The 17,589-nt window shown below is 39.9% G+C and overlaps 1 protein-coding gene across 2 annotated transcripts in view; it reads left to right on the forward strand.

The window, feature by feature from the left end:
• The window catches only part of LGI2 (leucine rich repeat LGI family member 2), an 82,071-nt gene extending 74,725 nt beyond the window's left edge, over nucleotides 1–7,346 (forward strand). For both annotated transcript variants that reach the window (XM_040335173.1, XM_040335174.1), the window contains 2 exons: nucleotides 163–327; nucleotides 5,434–7,346. In XM_040335173.1, coding sequence (XP_040191107.1) covers nucleotides 163–327; nucleotides 5,434–6,251 — 983 coding nt within the window. In that variant the 3' untranslated portion in view covers nucleotides 6,252–7,346. The remainder of the gene's footprint in view (nucleotides 1–162; nucleotides 328–5,433) is intronic.
• The last annotated feature ends 10,243 nt before the right edge of the window (nucleotides 7,347–17,589 follow it).

The following is a 17,589-nucleotide window of genomic DNA, read 5'->3' on the forward strand; positions in this document are numbered from 1 at the left end:
ATAGCGGGAAATAGGTCGGATTTTCAGGACTTTTGGCAACTATGCTAGTAGCCAAAAGATTTATGGAAAAGTACTTTCTTTAAAAAGGGCTTGACGCATGCATTTTACAAAATCCATATAACTTTTACATAGCTAATTCAACTTTATTTACTTCATTTGCAGATTTTGTTGTCCAACAGATATTGGCCTATCAGTCTGTGTCAATGGATACATTTCAGTATAAGAATGATGTATTTGTGGCAATAGCACAACCAAGCATGGAGAATTGTATGATTCTTGAGTGGGACCACATTGAAATGAACTTTAGAAGCTACGACAATATAACAGGTACTGTAATAAATTGATTATTTTAATGTATGGCTAAAGGCTACATCAACCCTCAACTGGCATTTTAGATATGGGTAGATGAGAATGGTTTAAAGCACCTGCGGGCTGATTAAAACACACTGATGCTCCAGAAATGTGCATACCTATGTTTATTGACCTGCAAAATAAAGACAAGACTGAAGCAAATAGAAAATACATTGAACCACCAACACCAACCCCAAACCAAAATATTAGTTTTGAAGATTAGACTTTATAGTGATCAATAGCTCAAAGCTCTTCAGGGACAAGTTGAGTAATTTCAGTATGATTATGATTGTTGTTAGAAGTAATTATTTAGTCACTATAAGTTCACAAGTTCAAGTTGACTGGGGATTTAACAGTTTCATATAATTCATCTGCAACACCTAGCACTTGGTGCTCTGCAGTGTTAATGTCGAAGTCAAATTTTGATTTTGTTTTTGTCATAGTCTTTTGACTAAAATACTTAATCTCCAGTACATTTTATTTGACTAAAATCTAATCGGTTTAGTTTAATGAAATATTAATGCATTATTTAAGCTTTTTCCTAGATTTTTCAAACTCATCATATACTCCTGGAGTAAAAAAAAACGAATAACTTGTTATAATTTATGATGTTAAGGTTTGAACATGCACTATAGACACAGATTTAGTCGTTGTGATTTATAACCAGTGTTAAATCAAATATTCAAATAGTCAATAGTCAAATTTCAATTTCGTTTTAGTCATAGTCTTTTGACTAAAATGCCATTTTAGTTGTATTTTAGTCTTCTGAATTGTTTTCGTGATATTTTAGTCGACTAAAATAACACTGGTGTTCTGTCTAATGTGTATATACAGTATACGTAATTTACAATATTTCTATTCTAATGCATTAACAAATGAATCATTAGTTTTACTGCTGAAGGTAATACATATAATTTATTTTAATTTAAAGCTTAACTCCAGCCAATACTTTTTTGTTGGTTTAGAGATAGACTGGAAGATTAAAAACTTCTGTTTTTATTGCCATCAGTGGTTCCAATGGGAAGGTTTCCATGTTCATCACTGGGACAATATGTGAGGTGAATCTCATCAAAAAGGCACATACATCAGGTAGACATATAAAAGAACAGAAATGAACATATTTTTGTCACGTTTCCAATCCTGACAGAATGTTAATTTTTTTTTGGTCATTTTACAATAAAAATATTTCTGCCAGTTTCACAATATACCTTACTAAATACCCTGGGGTGTCTTCTTTTCTTTTATGTTATCTTTCAGGTGCTTTTAAATTTAAAGATAATTTGGTACTAGAAAATTAACCATTAAAAAAAATGTACATATAAAACTGTTCATAGATGGATCTAAATTCAACCAGTTCAGCAGGGACCAGCCAAATTTCACTCCATGTGTAGCCAGGGCCGGATTAACAATGGGGCTGATGGAGCTGCAGCTCCAGGCCCCTTTCTCAAGATAGGCCCATTTGCCCAAAAAAAAAAAATTTTTTTTTTTTTTAAGATTTTTTTTTTTCTAAGATCGAATTTGGGGGGTTGTAGCTCGATGACCAGAGGTCACAGAAACCCCACATTTGGGGGTAGGCATGGGAAGATCTACCCCACAACTGGTTAAAATATGGGACGGCTATCATTTATGGTTCCGGAGATACGGGCCTGCTTGCACAGCCTGTCAGAAGCTACATTCAGAGCGGCCAATATAAATACAAGCTGACACACTACAGCAGACTGATAGGATCACAGTGCTTATAATAATTATTTGTATATTACTCATGGTAATTAACCCCTTGCCACCCAGGCCAATTCTGACACTTCTCTACTACATGTAAAAATCATCATTTGTTTTTTGCTAGAAAATGACTCTATGGTGGTCTTTGCACTTTTTATGTTGCAGGGTACAGAGCTGCACGATTCTGGCTAAAATGAGAATTGCAATTTTTTTGCTTAGAAGATAGATCACGATTCTCTCACGATTGTTGCGGCGTAACATCATCTTTCACATAAAAAAAAAAAAAATGGGCTAACTTCACGGTTTTGTTTTTATGGTTTTTATTATTCATTGAAGTGGGAAAATGCAGTGTGACATAACATATTGCAGCAATAGCCATTGTATTTCCTAGAGTCTCTGCTAAAATATATATAATGTTTGGCAGTTCCAAGTAATTTTCTAGCAAATAATATTGCTTTCTAACTTAAGAAACAAGTGTTGGACTTTAAGTGGTTAAATTTAGTTACAATGTTAGTTAGTTACAATGTTTCATTTTGTTTACAAACTTCGCAGACTGCCCAGATTTGTTCTTTACACACAGAAGTGTATCCCTTTGATCTAAGAAGGAAGCGTTAGTTACAATGTTTCCTGTTAAAAACTTGGCAGACTGCCCAGATATTTTCTTTTGACAGCTGAAAGTCTCTCCACTATATTATATGAAAGAATCAGCAAACTCTGCATTGGAGATCGTCAGGGGGGTTGAATCGAGATCACAATTTTTTTAACAATTAATTGTGCAGCTCTAGCACGGTATTTGCGCAGCAATTTTTCAAACATGTTTTTTTGGAAAAAAATGTTTCATTCATTAAAAAAACAGTTAGTTAGTTAAGTTAGCACAATTTTTTTTGGTATCCTAAGCGATGCTTTAAATTTTTTTAGGTTACATGTTTAGAGTTACAGAGGAGGTCTAGTACTAGAATTATTGTTCTCGCTCTAACGATCGTGGCGCATGTAACCTGTGTGTATCTGGCTCTGATACTACCAGTGCCTACCCAGCCACTGACTAGTATCTCTCCCCAGCCTGTCCCCACACACCCTCTCACCTGCTGACCTGTGGATGGGGGAATCACTCCTGCAGTGTTATTGTGTTCTGCCAGTGCGTACAATGATCAGTGTTGCTAACTTTAGCTGGCAGCACTGATTGTTTTAAGAAAAAAAAAACAGGCTGGTTGTACTCAAGTTGATTAATAGATTGACTTGTGTAAAACCAGCTAGCCCATACATAGATTGACTATGGCTGGTCTCTGCATAATTGGCGTAATTTCAATCCATGTATGACCCGCTTAACCACTACTCCGTCCCTAAATATCCTTCCACTCCTGTACATAGTGCTCACTGTCATACTCTCCACACTCCTCTCCTATACATAGTACCCACTGTCATACCCTACACACTCCTCTCCTGTACATAGTGCCCACTGTCATACCCTCCACACTCCTCTCCTATACATAGCGCCCACTGTCATACCCTTCACACTCCTCTCCTGTACATAGTGCCTGCTGTCATACACTTCTCTCCTGTACTTAGTGCCCACTGTCGCACCCTCCACACTCCTCTCCTGTACATACTGCTCACTGTCATACCCTCCACACTCCTCTCCTATACATAGTGCCCACTGTCATACCCTCCACACTCCTCTCCTATACATAGTGTTCACTGTCATACCCTCCACACTCCTCTCCTATACATAGAGCCCACTATCATACCGTCTACATTCCTCTCCTGTACATACTGCCCACTGTCATACCCTCCACACTCCTCTCCTGTACATACTGCCCCATCATACCCTCCACACTTCTCTCTGGTACGTACTACCCTCTGTCATACCCCCTCACTCTTCCTGTACATACTGCCCATTGTCATACCCTTCACACTCCTCTCCTGTACATAGTGCTTTTTTCCGTACCCTTTGAACTCCTCTCCTGTACATAGTGCTTTTTTCCGTACCCTTTGAACTCCTCTCCTGTACATAGTGCTCACTGTTAGACCCTCCACATTCCTCTCCCTCACCTGCACATACTTCCCACTTATATACCGTCCATACTCCTCCCCTATGTCGCTTACCCACAAAAACAGTTCTTTAAAATTATACTGAATATCCTCAATGTTACCAGCTCTAGAATGGACACACTTTTGTTAGTTCAACTAAAGAAAATATCAGTTCTCATATTTGCTCTGCCCCATTATTAGTACTCATTTAATTTTGTGATTACTACTATGATGTATAGAGGAACATCGGGGATCTCGGCTACTCTAAATATAGCACTTATATAAAAAAGTGGCCCTGAAAATATTTTTTAAATGTTGGCAACTGTGCACTTAGGCACTGCCCAAGGGCCACCGTCCATCGGGTCAGTAGGGGGCCCCATGAGAGGCTCCTGGGATCCAGTGATAATAAAGCAGTAGTAAACTTTCCTGACATTACTACTTTTTAGAGGCCCTGGGGTAGGTTATGCCACAACGTACAAGTATGCACAGCATATTAGCACATTAGTGTACACTTCAATTTTCAGACTGAGCCCTCCAGTGCTGCGCTGCGATGAATCAGGCGGGGCCTGGACACTTTCACCTTCACCCGGTCTTCCTTCTGGGTTCTGTGCCTTTGGTCGCTTGCCTTGGCTGGGCTGCGTTCATGTCATTCCCACGCATTTATTTATTATTTATTACACCCCCGCGACAAAACGCCCGACGCTGGCCGCTCGTGCCGCTGGAGGGGAGAATTCCCATTGCTGTCTATGAGATGGTTCACATCTCATAGACGCCGTACACCTGCGGCATGAAAAAAAGTCCCGGACCCTTTTTTTCAGGCGACATTGGCGTTCGGCCATACAAAGCAATAGGAAGGATTTGTAAAAAAAAAGTTACACTATTCGCGGCAAAATACGCCGCGTACGCGGCGTTACTTGTCGCGGAGGTGTGAATGCAGCCTAAAAGGCCCCACCAAAATCCTCAGCACCAGGCCCATGATGTTCTTAATCTGGCCCTGTGTGTAGCTGTTACTGTTCAACAGAAGTCAATAGTTAGAAAAGGCTGTCTTTTGATCACATAGCAATAACATAACTGTGTATCTAAACTTACATGTAGTTGAATGCCTTGTAATCATAAAAACTGGAAAAAAAATGTTATTGAAACTAGTTTCTTTAGTATTTATTATACTGACCATTCTGACATTTATAGGCATTCATAGCTTTCATAGAAGGTGACTTTTGCATATTATATAATCATTTTATTGTCTTGGTCTAAAAAAAAAAAAAATTGGAGATTGAAAGCCAGTTTACAAACTAAATGGTTTTAGAAACGTAACCTTATATCTTTTTTGGACAGGTCAGTCCATCGTTGGATGCAAAGCCATACTTATCGATGACCAGGTGTTCATGGTGGTAGCTCAGCTGTTTGGTGGCTCTCACATATACAAGTATGATGAAAGTTGGGCCAAGTTCACCAAGTTTCAAGACATTGAAGTCTCCCGTATATCCAAACCCAATGATATTGAACTTTTTCAAATTGAAGGTGAAACTTTTTTTGTAATTGCTGACAGCTCAAAGGCTGGGCTGACTACAGTGTATAAGTGGAATGGGAAAGGGTTTTATTCCTATCAGTCTCTCCATGAATGGTTTCGAGACACTGATGCAGAATTAGTTGAAATTGATGATAAACCTCATCTTGTGCTATCCAGTCGGTCTCAACTACCTCTTGTTTTGCAGTGGAACAAAAGTACAAAGAAGTTCACCCCCCATAGTGACATTCCAAATATGGAAGACGTTCTAGCAGTTAAGAGCTTCAAGATAAAAGATGAACTTTATATTGCATTGACCAGATTTATTGGGGACTCCAAAATCATGAGATGGAACGGAAAGCTATTTGTTGAGATTCAGGCTTTACCATCCCGTGGAGCAATGGCATTACAACCCTTTCATTTTAAAGACAGGCATTACTTGGCATTGGGCAGTGATTATACTTTTTCACAGATTTATCAGTGGGATCCTGAGAAGAAGACTTTTGAGAAGTTCAAAGAGATCTATATCCAAGCACCTCGTTCTTTCACAGCGGTATCAACGGATCGACGCGATTTTGTATTTGCCTCCAGCTTTAAAGGAAACACTCAGATTTTTGAACATGTCATTGTTGACCTGAGCTTGTAAAATGTTCATCAACAAAATGTCCCTAGAAGAGGAACAGAAAAACACTGATGTATGTATGAGCTACATATGTGTACATAAACCTAATCTGCATTTTTGAGAGCATACCTTGGTTATTGGCATGACACTGTTCATTTATAATTTTTAGTAATTTTCAATCATTTTGTAACCAATGCTGAGCAATTGCTTGGGAACCAATCTAACAAACATAGGCAGATATAATTTTTGAGACGTCAAAATAAGCTATTTCTGTATTATATATATTTACTCACTTGCTATAAAGGAGCCTTTAGTAGTCAGTAACTCTGGAGCTATGTTATTAAAATAGGTTTGCAAGCCCAAATTTGGGACTTGCAGTGCATGCCAAGATGCAAATTACCTGAAACTTTTAGCTGCTTTTAAGTTGCCCATGCCTGTTGACATACAGTTTGCAAGATTATCAAACGTTGTCATACCTGCTTATGGCAAAATTGGAAAGATACAACTATTCAGTTCCATGACTGAATATTCATATCATTTTGGTGGTAGCAGCAGCAGTGGTCATGCAAAGACCACATACTGTACACTAGCACATACTCACATTGTATGACTTATCCATTATGGCTGACTGTTGTCATTCACTTATTGATAGGGAGCAAAAAGGGGCAATAATCTGTACATTAGATTGAAAATGGGATACTAGAGTTTTGTCCCCTGTATATAGACCCCTTTGTAGAAATAAAAACCTAAGAGCCAGAATTTGCTTACAAGATCAACCCAACCAAAGTCTTATTTAATTTACAGATAGTCTATTATGGACACAGATGCCCAGTGAATTCTTATATTTCTTGAGGACTTTAGCGTTGAGTTCTCCCTGCGGCAGTTCTTGGAACAATTACAACCCACTATGAACTGTTAATCCATAGGTAACAAGAGTGGTACTCCATTTGTACTGATGCGTTTCACAGAAAGTAATGTAATTAAAACATGCAAAGAGAGGGGAAACACCAAAGCAGATATCGAATCTGGGAACTCAACTACAGGGATCTACAGAGAACTAACTATCAGGGTCCACAAGATAATTAGGACACTGGTAGGCCATTTAACTCCTCGGTATCTAAGCTTTGGTTGGTCTGACTCTTTAGCTGTACAGTAGAGGTGTAATGCAATGTATACTCTATTACTTATAATCATTTTTTCTTGTAAGTATATTTTTATGGTTATATTTTTTGTATGCTTTGTTTTCTAAACTTGAACTAAAATATTTGAAAACTATAGAAATAAATTGTATTTCTCAAATATAATATTGCAGGTTAAAATGCATAGCTTGTACATTTCCTGCTATACTTAAATGTAAATATGATATCATCTGCAGGTACACTGATCATTTGAAAAAGTGTTCATTTTTTAGCACGACCCACTCCTGAAAAAACTAACAAAAATAAACGTACAAGTGCAGTTCCAACCACAATTAGCATTTTTTAAATGTATGTCCTTTCATCCTGCGTTTTTATAATATAAATCTGGTCACTTACTATTTTACAATCCGCCGCCGATCCGCATAGATATTCAAAAAAGATAGTTTATAAAACTAGATCTACACCGTTGTCATTTTGCTTGTGGGCATTGTGAAGCCTACAGGCACTTACTTCCTGGAAGTCTTGGATGAGGAGTGATAATTGGACAGCGCACTGCATCCTGGGAAATGATGACACACATTTCCCAGGAGCATTAGAGGGAGATGATGTCAGAATCCTAGGTGGTTTCAAAGGCAGATTTCGTGGGACCGCATAGCAACAGGCATTTCCAGATGAGTAAAAAAAAAATGTTTCTTTTTTTTCTTTTTTAGTCGTAAGCTACACTTTAAAGCAAAATAGTTTTTTTGATGGAACCTCCACTTTAAGAAAGCAAAATTGTTGCTTATTAAAGGGTGAGACTTACAATCTACTACAGTATACAGACTACAATCCAGCCTTTTCTGATATTGGAGCACCAGCTTCAACTAGGAGGATAGTACTTGGCTCCTGTGTGTCCTGCGCCTCAAATTTGGCCCATCACAATGACAGTCAACGTTAGTGACCACATGTGAGGCACAGGAGTGGGAAGGGGGTAAGTCAACCTAGTTGATGTTGGTATTTGTACTTCTAGGGTGCTCTTAAAAATAAGTGAGGCTGCATGAGGACACCTGGTGGTGCCGGATACACCAGACAGATTTGCTATCATTACACCTAGTATAAAGCATGTTCATCTTTGGGGTAAATGTTTACTTTTGCAAAAAAAAATAAAAAATTATAAATACATCACAATTGCTGACGCATTTTATTTATCTCAGTGGCTGCTACTACCCTTTGGGGTTGATTTACTAAAACTAGACAGTGCAAAATCTGGTGCAGCTGTACATGGTAGCCAATCAGCTTCTAACTTCAGCGTGTTCAATTAAGCTTTTACAATAAAACCTGGGAGCGCAGACCTGGACTAGGTTTTGTACTCTCTAGTTTTAGTAAATCAACCCCTGTGTGAGATTGATTTCACTTCAGATATATACAGTAGTGAGGATGTTTTCACAGAGATGAAAGAATTCCTCTTAAATATAGTAAGTTGTACCTGTTTATCTGCTGTAATCTTTTCTTTACATCCATTCTTAGTGCAGAATTAATACAGCTTGTCTGAGCTGTCAGAAAAAAAGGGGTTGGAGAGTTAAAGTTACACACTACAAAGCTCAGTGAGGAGAGCTGATTAGAGAAAAACTTGTCAGAAGTGATTTATATTGATAACAAAGGAACAAAGCAGCAGACAGAATTGACACTTAGTGCTCGTAATTGAGACACACTATAGAAGGGTTTTCTTTGTTCATATTTCAAGTCTGAGGTTTACAACCGCTTTAAGATTGTCCAGATTAGCATGCCTCCATTCCTCGCTTAGTAGGGCAAAATGTACTGCATATCTGGTCGACTTGTCCAATGTTAAGCAGATTCTTGACCAAACTGTTCAAATGCCTACATATTTTATTTAATTGCCCTTTCCCTACAGACACCTGGTTTGCACATCTCAATCTACCCGTTCTTACCAAACCCCAATTTAAATTAGCTACACATAGTTTATATTATTAGCTGCTAAACCAACCATTGCAAGAGCCTGGAAGAAGCAATTCACACAATTTGTGCAAGTCAGGCAACACGTAGATTGATTCTTTATTAACGAGACACCTGGACACTGACAAGAAATTTCTTGACATATGCCCCTATCTGGTACGCAAATATCCGTCAGTGTCCCTGGTGCCTCCTAGGATATGTGATGTGCATATTAAAGGAGGAGGGGGAAGCCTAGTGGCACTTTATCAGGTGGCGAAGCCTGAACCCAGAAGAACCAGCAGCCTCCCAATGATGTCACAGGGGCACATGGCGGCAGCTCCAGAGAAAAGGATCTCAGCAGGACAACGCTGGATGTGCTGGGTGGGTGAGTAACTGAACTGTGAGGAACCCAGCATCAGGTAGACAGGGAAAAAAAAATGTAGGGGGAGAGTGAAGTTCTTTTTTATTTGTACAAAAGGAGAGAAAATTGACCAGTTCTTGCACAGTTTATAGACTAATTTTTGCTGTAGGTACTAAGCTGGGGGAAAACTGTCCTGTACAATTTAAGGGCTTGTTCACGCATAGTGCAGTGACTGGCATTTTCCACACTAGATAAATGCCAGTCACTATGGGGGTACATAGAAAACTCATTTACACAACGTAGCCGGGAGGTGTGGTGAGCTGTGGTAAAATGCAGACATGTAGCTTGTTACCGCATCGCACAAAAAGTCAATGCATGTCATCACACAGCAGCGCAGTGTGCTACTGTGTGGAAACATGAATGAAGTGTCACTTTTCGACATTTAAAATAAAGTTTAAAAAAATAAGAAAAAGCAAACATGGAGCCCCCACACCATAGCTCAATGTTAGGGGGGATTGTGAATTGTCTGCATGCTAAAACTTTTAAAGATTGTTTAGGATGCTGGCAGTGTGAACAGCCCAAAGCCAATAGTCAGAAGAAAACTGCACCTAATGCCTAATCTTGGCTAGACTTAGGGCACTTTAACACTGCTCTGGTCAGTTCCCCGCAGCCCGGGTGCAGTGCAGAGTACCTGTGGTTCTGATTTGGGTGGTTTATCCACACTTTCCCATCTATTAGATCAGGTGTTTTTGGTGCCTTTTCTGCAAGCGCATCAAAAGTCTGGCATGCTGAAAATGCACCAAAAATGCCCAATCTAATAGAAGTCTTTGAGAAAACATGGGTAATCCACACAAAAACTGTGTATACGCTGCGCTGTGGGGAAAGCACCCAGAAGCAGTGCAAAAGGGAGTCCCAGGTGTTTTCACATGGCCACCTGTACAAATGAATGACTTGCTATAACTATATGCTGGTGATTGTACATATGAGCATTTACCAGCATGGCCACAGTGTATAACCCTCTATGCTAGTGTGAAGGAGTCCTTAATAGCTACCTGCAACATCAGAATAACATTTATGATCAAATCTACTGCCAGGAACATTAAATGGTATTGTGGAGTTTAAAACAAAAGGGCTGATTTACTAAAGGCACATAGACTGCGCACTTTGCAAGTGCAGTTGCACAGATTTTCTCCAGCTTGGTAAATGTGGTAAAGCTCTGTTAACTCCCATCATCCAATCATGTGCAACCAAAAATTTATTTTTAAAATTTTCATTGCACCTGATTGAGTATCCTTTAAAAAGTGAAGCTTTACCACATTTAGATTTCATAAGGAAAATGAGTGCAATAACTGCACTTACCAAGCGCACAATCTGTTTGCCTTTAGTAAATCAAACCCTTAACCTCTTCCATACAGGGCAGTTATACACCCATCCATACCAGGCCTATTCTGGCACTTCTCTCCTACATGTACAAATCATAATTTTTTTGCTAGAAAATTACGCAGAACCCCCAAACATTATATATGTTTTTTTAGCAGACACCCTAGGGAATAAAACGACGGTCATTGAAACCTTTTATCTTGCACGGTATTTGCGCAATAATTTTTCAAACGCCTTTTTTTTGGAAAAAAATTGTTTCATGAATTAAAAAAATTAAAAAACAGTAAAGTTAGCCCAATTTTTTTGTAAAATAGGAAAGATGATGTTACACCAAGTAAATAGATACCTAACATGTCACGCTTTAAAATTGCGCACACTCATGGAATGGCGCCAAACTTCGGTACTTAAAAATCTCCATAGGCAACGATTTGAAAATTTTTACAGGTTACCAGTTTAGATTTACAGAGGAGATCTAGTGCTAGAATTGTTGCTGGCACTCTAACGCACGCGGCGATACCTCACATGTGTGGTTTAAACGGCGTTTACATATGTCGGCGGGACTTGCGTGTGCGTTCGCTTCTGCGCGCAAGCTACCGGGGACAGGGGCGTTAAAAAAATAAATTTTATTTCTTTTTTTTTTTTATATATATTTATTTCTTTTTTTACACTTTTTTTTTTTTTTTTTTGATCACTTTTATTCCTATTACAAGGAATGTAAACATCCCTTATAATAGGAATGTGTGTGACAGGTCCTCTTTATGGAGAGATGCGGGGTCAATAAGACCCCACATCTCTCCTCCAGGCTGGAAAGCATGAAATCGGTGAAAAAAATTCACCGATCTCATGCTTGCTGTTGCTTAGCAGCCGCAATCGCGGCTTTGTTTACTTACGGGGACCCGGGCGTGACGTCATCACATCGCGCCCGGGTCCTCCGACGGTCATAGAGATGACTGGTGACCATCTGGTCACCAGTCATCTCTATGCTTCCTGCGCGCGCCGGACGATTCGTTCTCCGGGCCCCCGATGGCACGGGAGAGCCCGGAGAAGCACCGGATGGCGGCGGGAGGGGGGGGGATGTCCCCTCCCGCCGCCTGTAAGAACGATCTAGCGGCGGAACCGCCGCTATGATCGTTCTTACGTTGTGCAGAATCGCCGGCAGTTTAGAAGGATATCTGAATGATGCCTCTAGCTGCAGGCATCATTCAGATATCCCCCCACAAAGCCCAGGACGTCATATGAAGTCCACTCTGAACGGCAGAGGTTCTTTGTGGACGTCATTTTACTATGGGCCGGTAGGGAAGTGGTTAATATATGGTTCCTTCACTTAAAACAAAGGTCACTTTAATAAAATTTGAGGACGTTACTTTGTAGGTGGAACTTTAAATTATCCTTAAAAAAATAACAGAATGTCAATTTTTTTTTTTATAAATCTGTATGTAATGCACTGTTTCTCAGAAATAGTTTGTTTATGCAGCTTCTTTATAACAATCCAGTGTGTAATGAAAGTTGTATAGGGCAGTGAGTATACTGTGTGTTTTCTTAGTTTATTCTGAATGTACTATGCAGAAAACAACATCTCTAGGTCAACAACTGAGATTTCCACTTTAAAAAAGGAGATTTGCTACAATTTATAAAATGCACTAATGTAAATGTAGTTTATATAAAACAACAGTTTAATACAGATTATATAACCTAATAAAAACATTTTACGATTGTACATATATTTATCTTTTTGGTACATTAATATGTCTTTAGTTGTATGCTGTTAGGAATCTATGCACTGATACAAATAAAATAATTACAGTTTAGTAATGATTGGTCTTTTTTTATGTCATCCAGTTAATATTAAAAAAGTGGTGATGAGGGATTTACATTCTTTTCTATGTATATGATATGTTTTTGGGGGGTGCTGGTAAGGTGTGTATAACAGGAGGTAGCCCTTTACAGAAACACTGTCAGTGTACTGTGCATAGGCTCACTTTTTTAAATAAAAAAGCCTACACATGGAAAAAAAGACATGCAAACCTGTGATATAGTTAAAGGGGTTGTAAAGGTACAATTTTTTTTCCAAAATAGCTTCCTTTACCTTAGTGCAGTCCTCCTTCACTTACCTCATCCTTCCATTTTGCTTTTAAATGTCCTTATTTCTTCTGAGAAATCCTCACTTCCTGTTCTGTCTGTAACTCCACACAGTAATGCAAGGCTTTCTCCCTGGTGTGGAGTGTCGTGCTCGCCCCCTCCCTTGGACTACTGTCAGGACGCTCTCTACGTTGCAGATAGAGAAAGGAGCTGTGTTAGGCCTCGTACACACGATAGGTTAACCAAAGGACAACGGTCTGATGGACCATTTTCATTGGTCAAAACCGATCGCGTGTGGGCCCCATAGGTTATTTAACCATAGGTTAAAAAAAAGCCAACTTGCTTTAAATTTAACCGATGGATTCCTAACCGATAGGTCAAAACCGATCGTTAGTAGGCACGACCATCGGTTAAAAATCCACGCATGCTCAGAATCAAGTGGACGCATGCTTGGAAGCATTGAAATTCATTTTTTTCAGCACGTCGTTGTGTTTTACGTCACCGCGTTCTGACACGATCGGTTATTTGACCTATGGTGTGTAGGCGTGACGGACCATCAGTCAGCTTCATCGGTTAACCTATGACAACGGTCCTTCAGACCGTTCTCATCGGATGGACTGATCGTGTGTATGCGGCATTAGTGGGCATCCTGACTCTCCTAAAGTCCAAGGGAGGGGGCGAGCACGACACTCCACACCAGGGAGAAAGCTTGCATTACTGTGTGAAGTTACAGACAGAAGAACAGGAAGTGAGGATTTCTCAGAAGAAATAAGGACATTTAAACGAAAAATCGACAGATGAGGTAAGTGAAGGAGGACTGTACTAAGGTAAAGGAAGCTATTTAGGAAGAAAAATTGTACCTTTACAACCCCTTTAAAGGGCATACAGGAGAAGATATGTTCTGCAATACACTTTGGGCATCACACAGGGAGGTTGTATGCTGTTATAGAGCCTCTATGGGTATTGGAAGAGGCAGTGAGGTACTGGTGTCACTGAACATATCAGCCCCTGATGTAAATAAAGTTCACTTCAGCTTATAGGAACTGCTGCCCCTATAACATGTTCTAGTGTTTGATATATCAAGAATGCTAGCTGCAGAAAAATAATGTAAAGGATATGCTGATTAGGCATAAGGACAGCCATTTTTTGTTTTTTTCTACCACATTTACAAACCTACTTACTCATTCAGTAACAACCATAAACGCAGTGTATCATAATTCACATATAAAGCAGGTGGCAGGGTGGTCGTCACATCCTCTATGTTTTCCTTCATGTTGGGCACCAAGCAAGGGTCACATGAGAGGCCTACATCGGGGTTGGTTCTTCTGGGCTACACTAGGCACTTTGTACAGGGTCACTGCCATACACATGGGGTACCTTTATTTGAGCCACGCTCAGAACTCAGACAGATGACTAAACATGCATGAACTTTAGTAAACTCTCTTGTTCATTTAGGAGGGACACGTGGAAATGATCCGTATCACCACTACCTCACACCTAGTAACCGTATGGAGCCCCGCCGTACACCTAGTGCTGACTCTATGCATGCACTTCACTTCTCTTAACTCTTTCTCTTCTGTACCTGTGTATAGAATGAGGGCTGCGGCAGTGCAGATCTGCTCCCGTTGACATGGGAAAGACCTGCTTAGGAAAGAGTCCTTGATCAGGAAAATCTGTTAAGGCGATGCTCCAATACTATGGTGGCTTCATGGGGGACTGCAGGTCCCAGCAATCTTCTTACATCTTGTTGGCTGTGTCTTTCCTCCCATACAGACTGTATGTCTGAGTCTTCCCTCTCTCTCTCCTTTTAGGATCAGAGCCCTTGTCCTTCTTTTATATAGCACACAGGAACAGAGGGTCAGACCCAAGAAAAACCTGCCAAGAAAAATCCAGGAGTGCGCCCTAATGAGGCAGCAAAGAACACTACCTGCCTACACACGGTTCATTCCATCTGTTTCCTGACTATTAGTTTAGCTCCCTAAATTTAGGTTTGTAACATATATTACACCAGTTAGATTCTATTTTTTATCTTAAGGCTGGGTTCACACTATGTGTGGCTGCGGGGCACAGCATGGGGTCCGGTGGGTCCCCATTCACTGTCTCAGGTTCGAATTAGGTCAGAGATTTGGGCTATATTTGGACCTGAAACTGAGCCAAAGACAGACAGAACTCTTCTGCTGTGTGCTCCGCGGCCACCCCGTAGATGTGTGAACCGGCTCATTCGAGAGCCGGTCACAGTCACCTGTCATGCGAATTGAATGCGGGGGAAACTCAAGGTGGCACTACCTACTTTTCCCTACCTTTTTTTTTTTAGGCATAGACCATTTTTTGGGGGGATATATATAAAAACCAACACAAAGGTAAAATACAGTGACTTGCAAAAATATTCACCCCCTTGGCGTTTTTTGGTGTTTTGTTGCCTCACAGCCTGGAATAAACATGGATTGTTTGAGGATTTGTGTGATTTAATTTACATACTATCCCCACAACTTTGAAGATTTAATTTTTTTATTGTAAAGCAAACAACAAATAGGACAAAATAAACGTGCATAACTATTCACCCCCCTAAAGTCAATACTTTGTAGAGCCACCTTTTGTGGCTATCACAGCTCCAAGTCACTTTGGATAAGTCTCTATGAGCTTGCCACATCTTACCACTGGGATTTTTGCCCATTCCTCCTTGCAAAACTGCTCCAGCTCCTTCAAGTTGGATGGTTTGCACTTGTGAACAGCAATCTTTAAGTCTGTTAAAGTAAAAAATAGTGTGCATCCAAATATAAATGCAAGAACCGAGTGCAAATAAAAATGAAATGAATTAAAAACAGCTGTAAAGTGAACAATCTGTGATATCAAAAATGTATGTGATACAACAAAGCTACAAAAATTTCCATTTTGCACAGGTGTCCATGAAAAAGTAAGGTGCAAGCGTTTCACTGTAACCAGAAAAGACATGCCAGATGTACAATCTTCCTCAGAAAATTCCACTGGACAGATGACAAGCGGTTAGGGATATATAAAGTGGCCGCTTACCGGATAAGTTGGATCTCTATAACAGAGATCAAACAAGAATCACTCCAACAACGGCAGCTGGTCTCACTCAGTCCACAAGCTGCACCAGGCATCACCCTCCAAATCTTTCAGATGAATGGAATCACTCACAGGGCATAATGTAGAGAAATAAAGGAAGGATTCTTCACGGTGCAGTATATCTTTAAAAGCAAATCCCTTTATTTACAGATAACTGGGACACTGACATCATAAAAGTAAATTGCGAGCAGGGAAAGTTATTCACACGAAGCTGCAATGAAACCAGCCATGGCTTGAGCCAGTCAACTGGAGCGTGGTGAGGTCAAATTCTATCGCTCCACCTGAGCGATAGATGCTGTAGGGATGGTGTTCTTTGGGTGATGTGATGTTGGCTTTGCGCCAGACATAGCATTTTCTTTGATGGCCAAAAAGTGAAATTTTAGTCTCATCAGACCAGAGCACCTTCCTCTATACATTTTGGGAGTCTCCCACATGCCTTTTCACAAACTCAAAACGTGTAATTTTGTTTTTTGCTGAAAGTAATGGCTTTCTTCTGGCCACTCTGCCATAAAGCTCAACTCTATGGAGTGTATAGCTTATTGTCGTCCTATGTACAGATATTTCAGTCTCTGCTGTGGAACTCTGCAGCTCCTCCAGGGTTACCTTAGGTCTCTGTGCTGCCTCTCTGATTAATGCCCTCCTTATCCGGTCCGCGAGTTTTGGTGTGTGGCCGTCTGTGGGAAGGTTTGCTGTTGTGCCATGTTCTTTCCATTTGGTTATGATAGATTTAATGGTGCTCCTAGGGATCATCAAAGATTTGGATACTTTTTTATAACCTAACCCTGACTTGTACTTCTCAACAACATTGTCCCTTACTTGTTTGGAGAGTTTCTTGGTCTTCATGACAGTGTTTGGTTAGTGGTGCCTCTTGCTTAGGTGTTGCAGCCTCTGGGGCCTTTCAAAAAGGTGTGTGTATGTAATGACCGATCATTTCACTCTTAGATTGCAAACAGGTGGACATCATTTCACTAATTATGTGACTTCTGAAGGTAATTGGTTGCACCAGAGCTTTTTATGGGCTTCATAACAAAGGGGGTGAATACATACGCACATGCCAATTATCATTTTTTTATTTCTGAAAAATAGTTTTATGTATATATTTTTCTAATTTTACTTCACCAACTTAGACTATTATTTTCTGATCCATCACATATAATTCAGATTAAAAAAAACATTGAACTAACAGCTGTAATGTAACAAAATATGTAAAAAGCCAAGGGGGTGAATACTTTTGGAAGGCACTGTATACTGTATAAAATAATAGGACTTTCTCTTCCAGTATACAGACTGTGGACGTAGCGTGCACATATATGGAGCACAGAGTGATAAGTGGCAGCTAGTATAACAGGTTTGTCACACCCCTCCCTTGCAGGGTTCTCTAAAG

This window comes from Rana temporaria, chromosome 1, assembly GCF_905171775.1.
Source record: "Rana temporaria chromosome 1, aRanTem1.1, whole genome shotgun sequence".
Taxonomy (NCBI): Eukaryota; Metazoa; Chordata; class Amphibia; order Anura; family Ranidae; genus Rana; species Rana temporaria.